The 16,217-nt window shown below is 32.6% G+C and overlaps 1 protein-coding gene across 2 annotated transcripts in view; it reads right to left on the bottom strand.

Annotated features, from left to right (window-relative positions):
• BMP5 (bone morphogenetic protein 5) overlaps positions 1-16,217 on the bottom strand; it is a 111,886-nt gene that overhangs the window by 42,273 nt on the left and 53,396 nt on the right. For both annotated transcript variants that reach the window (XM_039853006.1, XM_039853005.1), the window contains exon 2: positions 14,144-14,336. In XM_039853006.1, coding sequence (XP_039708940.1) covers positions 14,144-14,336 — 193 coding nt within the window. The remainder of the gene's footprint in view (positions 1-14,143; positions 14,337-16,217) is intronic.

Genomic DNA, 16,217 nt, shown 5'->3' with positions numbered 1-16,217 from the left:
AATTACCTCTTTAAAGACCCTATCTCCAAATAAGGTCATGATCTGAGGTATTGGAGGTTGAGACTTCAACATATAAACCGTGAAAGGAGAGAGCACAATTCAAACCATAAAATTATTTGAAAATTATTTTTAAAGGCAGGAATAATCTTCCGTGTGAATATATCTAGGTCATTAACAGTGCACCTGTTGAGCTGTTTTTCACTGACTTCTGTACTATGAGATGGAAGTAGTAGGAGGTGTTGCAGGTAATTTCTTGTATTTCAGACATACTCCTCTTTTCTCATATTGTGGTAGTACCAACCTAGTTTCCCTTTGATATTTATGATCAATTATCACACATAGTATAGTAGTCCTTTAACAGTTTGTTGATTCAGTGGCATGAAGAACCCAAAGTGACCAGAGGAATGTCTTGACCTCTAACTAATGGAACCATTGCTATAGTCACTACAGGCAATATTCCATTACTACAAACTAAGAGCTCTGGATCAACAGAGTCCAACATCTTAGGGCCCAGCTGTGAAAATTTTTCTAATTTGATCAGGTAGAGTGAGTGAGAGAAGCCACTTCTGTTTCCACTCCTTGATTTCCAGATCCATGAGAGATACGGCTATGAAAGAAATAACCCTATATTGGTTGTAGATTTAGATCATATAAAGCTTCATGAAGCTTATTAGTCCATTTGCACAAGATTTTGACACCCAACTGTTGGCATAACTGAGTCTTTCGAAGGCCATTCCACTGTCCTATCAAACTAGCTGCTGCAAGATGATGGGAAACAAGGCAGGACCAGTAAAATCCCATGAGCATGAGCCCATTCTTTACTTCAGTTTGCTAATAAATGAGTTTCCTGATCACAAGCAATAGTACATGGAATTTCATGACATTGAATAAGGCATTCTATAAGTTCATGGACAGTGATTTCGGCAAAATTCACAGGTGCGGAGAAGAATAATTCATATCTAGAGCACCCATTCCAGTGAGAACAAAGTACTGCCCTTCTATGGTATAAGTGGCCCAATATAATCAATCAAACACAAGGAAGCTATCTAATTTTTCTGGGGAATAATGCTTTAAAGATTTTTTGGTGGGATTGGCTGTATGCAATTGCAGAAGGTAGTTAAAAGTCTTTATACGGCTGTTGCACTGTATCTGATGTTGGGCCTAAGGGACTCAACACAGACAGTCAGGAAGGAAAGGTAGATGTGGGCTGAGGAAAAGTGGGACAAAGTAGAAACTGTGAGGATGATCTGGAACCCATGAAGACAAAGTGGAATCTATCTCCAAATCTCCAACTTTGTAACACTGTGACATATGATTCAAAATATGGCAACAGTGATAGACAATGTCAAACCCATGTGAAAAGTTTGAAGAAAGTTTTCACATATCTATTTTGAAAGTGAAACAAAGAATATGACTATATTAAATATGTTACATAACAGGAATAAAATATGTATACATAATTATATTAACTATTATACATTTTTACTATTTAACTTTTACTATTATATTCATTATAAATGTCTATAAATAAATCCAAGTGTATATATATACATATATATATATATATATATTCAATTTCTTCCTGTAAATTTTAATCTTTTACTTGGGTAAAACAGATAACATTTTTATATAATCATATCAAGATTGTGTGTTCTTCTTATAATCAGGCATATACGATATGCCAATGTACATAGTAGCGCACTATATATGTAGTTTTGGGTGTTTGAATTGTTAGCTTTATCTTCTGTCCATACAGCTGATAACTAAATAAATGAAATATCCTCATTATAAAACTAAAGGAAAAATTGTAATAAAAAATGTCTGATGTGAATGTCAGCTAGTCTAGAATTCTACCTCTGAAAGTGATCAAAATAAGTCACAGAATACTAGAACTCAGTGGGATATAAAGGACTTAGCCAAATTATTATTTTATTGATGAGAAAATTGAGAGAAATCAAATTATTTCTCATGGTCACCCAACCTATTGGGGGACCAGAACTCAAGTTTCCATATTTTATTTTCAGGACACTTTCTATTATAATCATGGCAGCTCTCTTTAGTTCCAAACTGTACTTTAACTCTTCTCCTTATACTGAAAGATCATTGATTTTTTGGATTGGAATACTAAAAACGTTTGAGGCCGCTAGCCTCAAATACAATGGGTAGAAATGGAGCCGAGGAGTGACCTGAGAAATTTTACAAATGTATCCATCCATCCATTCATTTGTTCACTCAATCTAACAGTTCTTGACTCCTTGTAATAGTTTTACACTATAACAATTTAGCTAAGCTGCAGCTCTGTATGTTTTTAGATTAGAGTTGGCCGCAAAAGAAATTTGTATAATATTTGGAAAGTGGAAGTAAAGCAGTACCCATATTTATGCTAGGAAGACTGTGGTATGATCAAGCATTATTGCAGCTTAGGTGTACTGTGAAAATCTGCTGGTTCACCTTATTAGTGTGGAGCAGAAGCTGGGCCTGCAGCTTCTTCACATTCCACAGAATCTCCTTATTCAGTTCTCTGGATCCAAGGTCATGTGGGCACATCTATGAGGAAGAATTTGGTAGCTAGGAAATCACTGCAGTGATTTATTGACATTATAGCAATTACCAACATTGAAATATTTCTAAAACAAATACATAAAAGTAAATGTATATTGATAATTATTCATATTTACTAAAACTTGTAGTTTTCTTTTTCAGGTAGAATTTGAACATTTGTCTTGATGGTGATATAGATCGGCATAATAATCTCTTATACAGTTAAATGAAGTCATCGTGCAGTAGTTAAATAGTCTTATTTAACAGATAAAGTATTTTCAGTGTACAGATAGTCTTATTGGATATGAAGTATATAGATATATTAAATATAGTTAGTCAAAGGTAAAAAATAATAAGTATCTGTGTAAATGTACAAATACATGACCAAAGGTTTAAACATGTCTAGTTATGGGAAATTGATAGGCTTGTAGATAATGATTTGCAATGGTGCTTTTTATGTTACTAAGAGAGGAAAGGGTTTTGCACACAAGCCTTGGGAGTTTCAGAATATCAGAAGGGTAGATACTTCGCTAAGGACTGAATGGCATGAGCCAAATTTTAGCAAAATTTGAGTTATCATCAATTTTACAATTTATTTGAAAATACAGAGTGGTAGAATGAGAAAATTGAGGCTACATATCTAAGAATATGACAATGAAAGACCTAAAACTTAAATTATATCATCTTTATGTGAATATTAGTGTACTGTAATGAAATAAGGATTTGGGAATGAGAGAGAAGTCGAACAATTAAGGAATTCCTCAGCCTCAGTTTCCCCATGAATACAAAATAATATGATAATCCCTTCCTTAGAATGTTTTGTGGAGACCAAATATAATATAATCTGAATATCTATATGGATGAGAGGCATATTACAATTGAATCTTTAAATGGTCTGTCATAATAAAATGGTCTGACCTTTGAAGTTTGGGAAATAATTATTTGGGCAGGCATGTTACCATCGAAAGACCTCAATCAATGTTGTTTTCGGATGCTTATAAATGTTAGAATTGGTTACAAGAAAAGCAAAAAGGAGGAGCAAGATATAGCAAGGAGCAGAATGGTGAAGGGGAGGAGAGGATAAAGAGGAGGTAGAGAAAGAGATACAAGGAAGTTTAGTAATTATTCCTGGGAGTGTTGTCTCAAAAATCCAATTATCGGTTCTTTGGAACTCACTCTTTAAAAATTACTTATATAAACATAGAATCAGAGTTGCATTGAAGATATAAATGTGTTCATCTAAAAAAGCCTGAAAAAACAACAACAAAAAAAAAAGACATGGGTACTGGTGCTTTTGATAGCATAGTAATTCCAGCAACAGCATCATTCACAGATTCAAAAATGCTATTTTTTAAATAACATAAATGGACTTGAAGATGATGTGTTACAACAATATGGGAAAAGAGGAGTATGTCTGAAATACAAGAGATCACTTGAAACACCTCTTAGTAATCCTATGTCATATGAGAGAAGTCAATTAAAAACTAAGCTCAATACAGGCATGCTGTTAATGGCCCAGATATATCAAGAATAAATTTTTGCTTTACCTCACTATGTAGGGAGAGTGACCAGCCATGGTGCTTGCTAAAAACAAAACAAAGAGGATATGTATTCCATAGTGGGAGAAGGTAGTTATAAATATCAACTACAACCATGTGACCAGTTACAGAAATGTGGATTATAATAGTTATGAGTAATTCTTCCCAATTTTGATATTAATATATATGCTAATCATTTCTTTTTCTTCCCTTCTCCATCTGCTTACCAAGTTTTGATAGTAGCTAACTTCATATTTCAGTATTAAAGTTATAGGATATTAAAGAGTATGACTTAGAAATGAACGATATCCTAAAATAGATAAAAGAGCAGAAGAATTAACTTATTTTATTTTGGAAAGTATGAATGGTTATAAAAGGTATACGATGGTGCCAAGTTGACAAGAGTGGGCTGTTGTAGCTTTAAACTTTGTCAAACTAGTTAAACTAAAACTCAAAATCTCAGAATCTTCTCTTCCCTGCTTAGTTCTGTGTTAACATTGTCCATATGAGAAATTTATGCAGAAGTAGAAGTGAAGCAGCAGCCAAGTTTATGCATGGAAGATTGCCAAAGTGCCAGGCCTCAATGCTGCTCACATATATTGTTGCTGATCTGCTAGTTCGCCTTGTGGTGGGGAACAATTGGGCCTGAAGCCTTTCCAGCTTCCACTGATCTCCACTCCATTACCTTCTCCAAATCCTGGCCCACAGTTTCTCCTGCCAGATCATCTCCTTCAGCTTCCCCACATCCTGAGCAAGAGGCATATGGAGCACATGGTGAAGTGCACCAGCTTTCCCTGCAGGTCACCCACATCATTACTGTTGGAGGCTCTGAGAGATGAACATGGGTTTCACGTTGTCCCTGGAGTTCCAGCTTATCCTTGCAGGTTCTAGTTCGCCTGTTCTCTCTTACTCTACATCTACTTTTTTTTTTTCCTCAGCTACATGTGCTATGAACTTTGACACCATCACCAGATGCAAAACAGCAGCCTTCCATAAACTGTTTAACTGGGTCCCATAATTGCAGCAAGTCAAATCACTGTAACAAATCTCTTATTCCTTTTCACTCATAATGGCTCAATTTTTTTTTTTTTTTTATCAAACACTAACTGACATTCTCCATGGTATGTGTTGAATTGTGTCCTCCTAAAAAGATAACCTAAAATGCTAATCCCTGGCATGTGTTATCTTATTTGGAAATAGGGTCTTTGTAGTTGTAATCAAGTTAAGATGAGGTCTTTAGGGTGAGCTGTAATCCAATATGACTGCTGTCCTTATAACGAGGAGAAGACACAGATAGAAACACAATGGCGAGATGGCCATATGAAGACAAAGCAAGGATGGGAATTATGTTGACACAAGCCAAGGAACATCTGTAGTACCAGAAAATGAAAGAGGCCAAAAAAAGAATTCTCCCCTAGAAGACTGGAGGGAGTATGCCCATACAAACACCTTGATTTTGGACGTCCAGACTGCAGAACTGTGAGAGAATAAATTTCTATTATATTAAGCCATCCAAGTTTTGGGTAACTTGTAATGGCCCTAGGAAACTAATACACTCCCCTAGTTGGAATATTTCACACATTAAATAGGAGGTGGTCAGCAATATCAAATACTGAGAATGGGAAGAATGAAAAGTGTCCATAAAATTCTGTAGCAAGGAGGCTGTTAGTGGATGATCAGTAGGGTGATGTTATGGGAATCAAATTGCAGTGGGTTGTGGGATGAATGTAATATAAAAAAGTAAAGAATTTAAAGCAAAGTTTTATGTCAGCGAGCTTGGTTAAGATATGGAGAAGAGAAATAATGTGGAATTTAGGGCAATAGAAAAAAACAGAATCAAGTAGAAGGATTTTTAGTTAATGCAAGAAACATGAAGTTATTTATAGGACACAATTAAATTCATATTTAGAAGATAGAACATCTTACACTCTTTCAACACAGAAGAAATGTGCACAGATAACACTGTAAATCTGCCAAAATAAGCATATGCTTAGTCACCTCTCTTTAACACTGTCCTCAGAGTTAACATATAAAACTTCTTTATAAATGAAATCACTATTTAGAAAGGGGAATTGGATAAACTAACACGCATTGGATGAGTCCTCATAAGAAACCCTCATTCATCTTTTTCTGAAATCTATTTTATCAAGGATACTACCTCACAGACTTGTGGCAAGTAAATTCTCTTGCTTGTTTCTAAATATTGTCATTGGTATCTTATTGCTTGAGCAGAAGAAATAAGATTCACAGATCCTTAAAAAGTCTCTATAGAAGTATACCTTTATAGTTATCTCTGGAGTTGGTACCCATTTAATTTCAACTTGCTATTCTTAGCCTTATGTTCTTTGAGTCACTTTTCTGAGCTTGTTACTTCTTTAAATGAAGATTAAAATAATATCTACCTCATCAATCTATTGCAGGAATAAGAGGATACACAAATAAAAATGCTATGCAAATTACTATTATTGCAATTTTCTCACCAAAACATATTATGGTATATAAGTGTGCATATAAATTGTATGCAGTATGCTTGATGGCATAATTAAAGTCAGAAGTAACTTATGCAATTATTATGGCTAAAGGTCTTTAATAACCTATATTTATAAGTTTTGAATACAGGACTTCATTTTCTTTAACTTTAGTAACATTTATTGATACATATGATTCATAATAAAACTTTATCTCTAAATTCAATTAGAGGAAAATGATTAAGTTTAAAACATCAAAAGGAATTAAAATTATTTATATAATAAACGATAAAAGATAATGATAGTATTTAGATTGATATAGTTTCAATTATATGTATACATGCATATGTGTGTATGCATATATATAATACATATTATATACATATATAATATATATGTATTTACGATATACAATATATATTATATGGGTTATATGCGGGCGGGGGGGAAGAGAGAGAGAAAGAGAGAGAACAAGTGAGCCTCACCAAAAATAAAAAAACTTTGAGAAACTGTGTGGAAGATACAGGAATAAATTTTAGAGAAAAAGTTGCAATATCACTCCCTTCATTAGGAATGAGCCTTACACAGTGACTCTCCATTATTCCCAAAACGTATACTATTATAATTCTTTCACCTTCTTCCATCTCTTTTTATCTTTGAATAGTTTATTAACTCTAATAAAAATGTAATAATAGCCACCCAAGGAGAAAGCATACTATTCTCTCTGGCATTCAACATAAACACCACCAGGCCATTTAAGGAACCCAATTATAGCTCTAGCACAGAACATATTAACAAATGACCACAAATTAATAAATAATATTCTCTTGTGTGTATAACATTAAAAGTTTTTCTCATGAGCAGGTTTAGCTTGAAAGTGTTAGAATCTGACTTTGTTAGCTGATTGATATTTTCAAATGGTAATTGTTTTTTCTCTCAAAACAAATGTGAAATAATAAAATTCTCACAGAGCATCAATTTTCAGACCATCTGAGTTAATACTGTGTTAACATATAAAAGGTACAGATGCAAATAGGTAAAATGTTAAAATTAGAAAGAATTGAATGACAAAGCATAGCAAAAATGAAAAAGCGAGTTGAATTCCCACTATGAAAATTCAATCACTTTTCTCTGCAGATTTTTTTTTTAAATTTCCAAGATATTGTTAATGTTTAACAGGTTTCCTGGCATTACATCATCCCATATTGTTACCCTGCAGAAAAAACTAAACATGTGCTACTGGACATACACACACATACACACACAGACATTCAACAAGAAACAAAGAAGTGAGACTATTACAGATAGTCCAACTACTTTTAATATCCCGTAACAAGTAACAAGTGAGCACTGTAGCCTATTCAAGTTTCTAACAGCTCTTCCATGCTGTGACTCTTATGACCCAAAATATGAAATACTCAAAGAAAACTGACTGTATAACATATTATTCACATTTTTAAGTTCATAACTTAAATCCTCAAATCAAGCAGGATTTGTCAACCTAAGCACAATGGACATTTTAGATCAGATTATTTGTTATTGGGTGAAGGCACTATCCTGTTCATTGCAGAAGGTTTAGTAGCACCCTCCACTACTCAGCATTTCTATCGACTAGATGCCAATAACAGTCTATCTCCTGCCCCTCACCAATTGTGACAGACAACTTAATATGCCTCAGGACGTTGCTAATGTCTCCTGGGGGTCAAATCGCCCCAGTTGACAACCACTGAAGTAGAGCATGATCTCAGCACACTGAGGAAATGCAAGCTGCGCTTATGTACTGTTCTGTATACTTGGAGAAAACGTCATCGACCATTCGAGTGTCCTGCTCCACTACACTACTCTCAAGAGCCCATGAAATTTTCCTGAGTAGAAATTGTCTATGTCCATTCTGAAGTATGTCCACAGAAGAATCACAAAACTTAGAGAAGCAGGAGCGGGGAGATGATGTAAATACGAAGCTGACTGTGAACTGGAATGATGACAGCTTAACTAAATATATCCAAGTAGTGAAGGTGGCTAATGACATCAAGCAGGCTAGCTTAAAATGTTTTTACAATGGAGTACAGAAATTTATATTCATAGCAGAACGTTAGGAAAAAGTTGAATTACACATAGCAGAATTTCTTTGGGGAATATATAAATACATATATTTGTGAAAAAATTAATTCAAGTAAAGCACTTAGCACAGTGCCAGACACATGGTGAGTGCCCGTTAAATGGATAAGTCCTGGCTGCTATTCTTAGTAGTAGTATTACTGGCATTGATAATTTTATTTGCATTGTTTAATTTTTTTATACATTTAAACATTTTAATGCTTAGGAATATTCTCTCTCTCTCTCTCTTGCTCATCTCGAAAGACCCAACTCAACGGTGAACCCCTCCGTATGGTTTCCCATAAGATCCCTCACCCTCCCCCATAAAGAATTAATTTTCCCTTCATTTGTGTTTCCACAACACTTAGTGCATACTTACATCATAGTACTTAGCACATTGTATTATAGTTATTAAAGTCTGTGTGCGGCAGGCCCACCGCAGCCCCCAGCCCTCAGGCTATGAGCTTTTGAGATCTTATTTACTAGGCCTTCTGTCCCCTGTGCTTGCCACATGGTAGGCGCTTAGCAAAAGCATGCCGAACTCAGTGAATTATCTGGAAAATTCAATCATGTGGAAACCTCATTTCCCAATAACGCCAGATATATGAGGTGTGACTGAAGAGCAATGCCTTCTATATAGAATTTGGGGCTGTCAGCCTTTATGAAAAGATTAAATAAGTGAAATGATGCAAAGTGTGTTAACTTTTGACCAAGAAAAATAAAGATTTGGATAAATATCAGAACGCTCCTTTAAATTGCACACATTTAAATATGGGTAGGGATTAAATGAGGGAAGTGGGAGATGGTAGGAATAAAATATATAATTTTAAGGGTTTTAAGCCTCATTAAGATAAATAAGTGTGAAAAGAGATGACATAATGCGTCTTTTTCTTATTTGATTACGTGACACTATCAAAGAATTCATAGACTACATGGTTAATAGATCAATGTCTTCAATATAAAATATGTCTAAAAACATCAGCCTAAATTACTGCAAGGATTAAAAAAACATACACACATATGTATGCATTGTCAAATGCGCTGCATTAAAGAACACAATCTGCACTGACATTTCGATTGTTTCTGAGTTTAATTCAAAGCACTAGTTTCTTCTCCTTCCTCCATTTTAATTCTTAATTTAAGAAATATATGAAACCATAGATAATCAATACTAAAAAAAAAAATAATGATAATAGATTTTTAAATTACTTTTTCAAATTAAAATTATTTCAGTTTTAACTGTGATTACATGATATGTAAATGAAACATTTTTAATCTACTTCTCTTCACTTTCAGAGAATTAAAGTCAAGTTTTCCAATTGGCTGGAAATTTTTCCATAGAATAAAAGAAAGATGAAAAAATTATCTGCATTTTCTGTGGGAAAAAAAATGCTTTCCATAGCTTAAAAAAAAACACGAGTAATTTATTTTTAAATACTGGGGTTTTTTTAGTTTTTGTTTTGTTTTGATATTTGTTCCTCTCTACTTGGAGAAGTGGGAATGATATTTTGTAAAAAAATGTGTAACGTAAAGTTGTTTTGTTATCTTTTCTCTCTTTCAACTATAAGTGTGCTCGTTTCTGATTATAAAAATAATGTTCATTATAAAAATTTATAAAATACAGAAAGAGAAAAGAATTAAAATTTAAAATTACCTACAAACCTACAATGAGCACGTGATGCTTCCTTTCAATCTGTTTTTCACATGAATTTATTTAAAATTAATATAATAATGTGTGTAATTAGTTTTCCTGTTTATGGTCAATTAACATTATAATCTGAGCACTTTCTAAGGTTACTAAATATTTTTAAAATACAATTTCTACTTACAATATTAAAATAGCATTTCCATTTTCCAGAAAATAGAGTGTAACTTTTTCTCTTCTGTTTAGACTTTAATTATTCTCAATGTATGTGATTATAAGCAGAAATATTGTGATATTTATACATTAATCTTTGTCTAATCTTTCTATATTTTTGGATTACTATAAAAAATCATAAATAAGCAGTCTCAAATCCTGTACCTCTTCAACTGTATTTTAAAGAGGTGTTTGACTATCAAAAACTTGTGTTTTCAGGAACTAGTTCACAGAGAGCTCCATTGATATTGCTGTTAAGTTGGATTGTGGTCATCTCATTACTATACTAAAAAATATACTGATTCCTTTTATATGATTCAAGGATCAGGTAATTTTTTTTATTAAGTAAAAGCATATAGCATCATTTTGCTTATTTCATATTTACATAAAAGTAGATGTCATTAAATGACAGCTACTGATATTTTAATAACCACCTACTTATGGTTACCCTATGGATATAATCCTCTAAACCCTAGTGAAATAGATGTTCCTATTAAGCTATATGAATATATATTGACTGATATGTTTATTGAGTATGAACTATGATCTTTGTACTGTGATAAGTACTAGTCGCACCCAAATAATCAGAAACATGGTTTATTGTTTTGAAATACTTGTTTTTGCTTTTATTCTTTTCAGATTTATAAACTGAAACTCCAAGATGCACTCAAATTTCCCCATGTGGGAATTCCAAAGTTCATGCTGTCATAGCTATATATTACTATGTTCTATGGTGACATTGGAACACTATGTAGAAACCTGAAATATTCTAAGAGGCGTATGTGTTGTTTCTATATTTTCTGTCCCTTAAATATTTTTCTTTGGAAGATAAAATGGAGTATGAAAAGTGAATCTTAGATTTAGAGACAATGATAAGTTACAGGATTGCATGTTATTATACTGAAGATAAGTGAATCTCTAGCAATGAATGAATGCCTACTTCAAAGACTAGGAAGGCATTTTGCCAGAGATTCTCTTGCCTGATCATCAGTATGTAAAATCAAAATGTAGGGTTTGCGTGTATGAGTTTATCTTTTTCTGAGATTGAAAAAGATAATTGGGGAAAAAAGCCCATACGCATTAGCAAAAACACACACCACACAAGACAACAGGCATAGCTTAACCCTAAAGGATAAAAATAACTCAGCCACAGTACTTAATAATGAAAGTTTTAAAATGTAAATTTGGTTGATCTGAATTAATACTGAATTGAATTTACTAAATTTTTCAAAATAATATTCCATTCAAAATAATATCCAATCTATGCCACCATAGAATTTGGAATGGCAAAGCAAGAGACTATCAGTCAAAGATATTTCACATTTTAGAAATCATTTTTCAATAATTTAGGGAAAATATCTAGATCTTAGAGTACACTTAAATGTGTTAAAATACATAAAGACTTAGTCAGATTATACACAAGAATACTAAAAGAGCATTTGATGTACTTGCAGAAATATCGAGAGTAATATTTTTAAATTGGTATAGAGAAATTTCAAATTTTCAAGATAGATGTCCCATCTTTTTTTTTAAAAAATAAAACTTTCCTAAACTATAAAGTCAGATAAGTTAAGCATCAATAACCACAAATAATCCAAAACATATTATTAATAAAAAACCAGCATGGACTTATCCAGAAAGAAATCTACAAATTATTATGAGTAGACTCTTCTATTAGTCCTTTATCTTCAACATTGTTATTATGTCTTAAATTATACAGTTCACATACTTAGAAAATAGAACTGAAAAAAAGCTCAAAGGGATAGCTAGTTAGATAAATGATATTCAAAAATATCCTGAGAAGATAGAACAATGGACCTAAATAAAAGGACCTTTAATTGCGATGACTATAAAAGTCTATGTACAAAGTCAAAAAATCAATAAATATATTCCTGAGGATAGAGAACTGGCATATTGACAGTTTTTGTAAAAAAAAAAAAAAGCACAACAACAACAAAGAAAAACAACTTGGTGTGTTATATAACCAAATATAAATTTAACATGCATAAAAATATAATGTGAATGAACAAAAATAAAGATAATTCAAGCATTTTAGAATATGTTAATGGAAGTAGTACCCCATTTGATGATTTCAAAACTTTATATAATACCAAACGAATTCATAATGCTAGGGATAAAAATATAAGTAAAATTACTTAAGAGAGTCTCTTTTTTAGAGAGCCCATAGTCCAAGTATGAAAACAGATATAGGAAAATATTTGGAGTATTATTTTCAATTCTGGTCACTTAAGTTTGAAAATGCCACTGTTATTTAGTATTAAAAACAATGTACTGTAATATGCCAGGCCCTGTCTCAGAAAAAAAACAAACTAGTACCTCCATTTTAGAAATGGAACTACTGGATTGAGATTTAAAAAACAAATCAACAACAAAAACCAAACAAACAAACAAACAAACAAAAACTTCACCTACAGACAAAAGCTACTAAAAATTAGAGCTGAGAAAGTAACACAGCATTTTTCTGCTTTAGGATTACTACTCTTAAACATATATAAATCAGTATTTATTGAAGTATGTCCCTCTGAAACAGTGTTCATAGGACATTAAGTATTATAGATCCCCCCAGAAAAAGATTTACAGTTAAATAATTTTGAGGAAAACTAGGTTTCTTTAGTATAAAGCCTTTCTAAGACTTTAATATTAATTACGATGTACATTGTGAATATCCTAGAGGATGGTCCAACAGGTAGACTTCTCAAACGCATCTGACCTCAGACTTTTTATTTACTTTTTTCTCACTGAGTATTGTGAGGGGCTAGTGTTCCATGGAACATCTATTGGAAAAGTCTGCCACTGTAGATGACCAAGAAAAATCTAAATGTCAGGAACAAGAAATATTCAACAAGAAGAGAAAGAGGCCCTAGAGGGGATGTGATAGCTGTCTTTAAATATTGTCTCATCAAAAAACAACGTAGTATGTCATGAAACAGAAGATCTCTATCTAATAAATGGAAGCTACTGGAAATGAATTTCACCTCAATATAACATTTCAATGAGTTTTTTTAAAAAAATGTAAGTTAAGAGCTGTTTAATGAAAGTCACAAATCACCTGTAAAAGGTATTAGTTACCTAAAAGATTTTTTCATTGGGTGAAAAGTCAGAAAACACTGCTAAACTCCCTTTTTTACTTTTTTATTTGATGGTTCATTTGCAGTAATTATCAACCGAGGTATTTATATATTTAATTTTTCAAGTTCTCTGTCCATCTTTGTACTATTCTGAATTAAGCATTTCAGATTACATACAGATTAACTGCTAGACCCTGTCGCAAATGCAATGTCTTACGCCAAAATACACATAACAACACATACAGTTTACACTCATGCTGGTAAAAAATCAAGTTGTGCTTCTCTAACAAAACACCAAGTGATTTAAATCACCTTAATTACAAATTCCATGTGTACAGAATAAAATGGAAGCTTTCTCACTTACAAAATGAGACAAGAGGCCTGAAAAGTACATATAGAAAGCACTTTTCCAGTTAGTCTTAAAAATGTCTGCACCTGGCCTTGACTGTCATTACATCCAAAGAAAACATGAATTGACAAATAATATGTGTTATCAATGGATTCATTACAATTAACATTTATTTGCTAGAATGTTAGATTTAAAGTTCATACCTATTTGCGTATTCCTTGATGATCTGATATATGCTAATCTTAATTGTTTCATTTTCAAATCTATTGTTGCTCCGGTCCTTGTATATCCGGAATTCAGCTGCTGTCACTGCTTCTCCATGAGGAATTTGAGTAAGATCAAACCGGAATTCTTTATAATGTCTTCGCTGGTGAGAAAAATCCTTGTCTCTTTCAACTGAAAAAAAAAAGAAAAAGAAAAAGGAAGAAGAAAGAAAGAAAGAAAGTAAGAAAGAAAAGAGAGATAAAAGTTAGTCTTTTATAAAATTTGGAAATTAATGGTAAATTCTACAGCTTTGAAAATTAAAACAAGCAGAATATTATAAAACTAGGAAAACACTAAAACCACAGACTTATACGCATTTCCAATTGAAAGAAATTCCACAAACCAACAGCTTTTAATTCAAAAGCAATATAACCTTTGTGGTTTTATACAAATTCCTGGATCCTAAATGGAAAGGCTATCCAAATTTTTTTTTTAAAAGTGAAGGTTGTAAAGCGATTGCTGGTATGTATCAAGTACCAGAACACAGAGGGTTCATACAGGAATTAGGAATATGTTATAAAATCTCCAGAGTTTCAGATGAAATTGATGCTGAAATTTAGCACAGCCAAGGGAAAAAAATAGGAAGGAAAACAGAAATTGCAGGCACATAAAGATAGTCTTTATGACATTTTTAGATGTCAAGTAAATAAATTCATTTTCAGAATAAAGACTATTTCTAAAATGTCTTCCCCAGAAGAGTTTCTCTTTTCCTTTCAGCAAATGAAATGTTTTTTTAAGTGAACTTTTATTAATTTTTATAGATTGTTCAGTACAATCTAAATGTGTGATACAGCATAAAGAATAAAGATCTTTGTTCTTACTCAGAATTGAAAGGGGAACATATTTTCCCCCTTCAGCAACCTTCTTATCAAATAAAGTCAGAGAACTCTTCTTCAGGAATATTAAGAAATGTTGAAGAATTGAAATAAGTATGTGTCCAGCTTATTGTTAATTTGGCTTTGTTAGATAGTTTATTATTTGATACAGTCTGTATCTACTGGTACAAAAAACTTTCTTAAAGAACCACCTATCTAAAGGGCTCATTTTTAGTAATGCAATATCATTTGATGGAGTTAAATTTCTTAGTACTAATAGTTTTCTCAAAATTTGTTATCCGGAATAATTTAGGATTGAAAAAATCTACTGCAAAACACTGTATGCAAGATGTCTTACAATTATAGCCTATGATAATTCTTAAATGTTTCCAATGATGTTTCATTGCTAAAATTTTGTTTAAGAAGATTTTAAAAATGTATGTTATATAAATAAATTTACCAGTTTCAGAAATTAAATTGATACAAAAATATTGTTTGGTGATTAATTGAAATTATGTCAACACTGCTATAAATATATAAAACTTGGGATCCTAAACTAGAGAAAAAGTTAAGATTAAGGGGGAGCAAAGAGGGTCATGACCATCCAGGAGTGACTGGGAGCCAAGGCCTTTAGTCCTCTGTATCCCAGTGCCAGATGGGTTCCACCTCTGAGAGGAAACTCGTGACACAGGAACCCACAATTCTTTGCCTTTATCATCCAAAATAATTTCTGGTGTACTTTCCCTAGAGAAGTAAGAGGTGGTTTAGAGAGCAAAAAGCTCATCCCCACCTCCACCTCAGATATCTAAGCCAGCAAAGAGAAAAAATTAAGCTATATCTGGAGCCATTTTTATCCTGTGGAGTTTTGCAAGGATGATGCTCTTGGGCTATCTGAATAAACTAACACCATCTCACATGACTCATGAAGTTTTGGTTTTTTAAATATTATTATCTTGGTTCTAAGAAAAGTCCATTTTCAGGAAGGTTATTAATCAACTTTTCCCTGAATAAGGAAGATAACCTCATTTCTAGAATTCTATTTTGGTCCATAATTTTCTGTGTAAACTTCTGCTAGTAGCTACACAGGCTGCTATGAATGTGTCTTCTTCCCCTCCATTTGTACATTTTCTTGACTGAACCATTTGAGAGGGAAAGTATAAGGGTAGAAAATACCCAGAAACTGGGTATCTCATAACTG

This window comes from Pteropus medius, unplaced genomic scaffold (assembly GCF_902729225.1).
Source record: "Pteropus medius unplaced genomic scaffold, Ma_sr-lr_union100, whole genome shotgun sequence".
NCBI classification, from domain to species: Eukaryota; Metazoa; Chordata; class Mammalia; order Chiroptera; family Pteropodidae; genus Pteropus; species Pteropus medius.
Note: the sequence above shows the minus strand (reverse complement) of the source record. Positions and strands in the feature narration are given on the sequence as shown.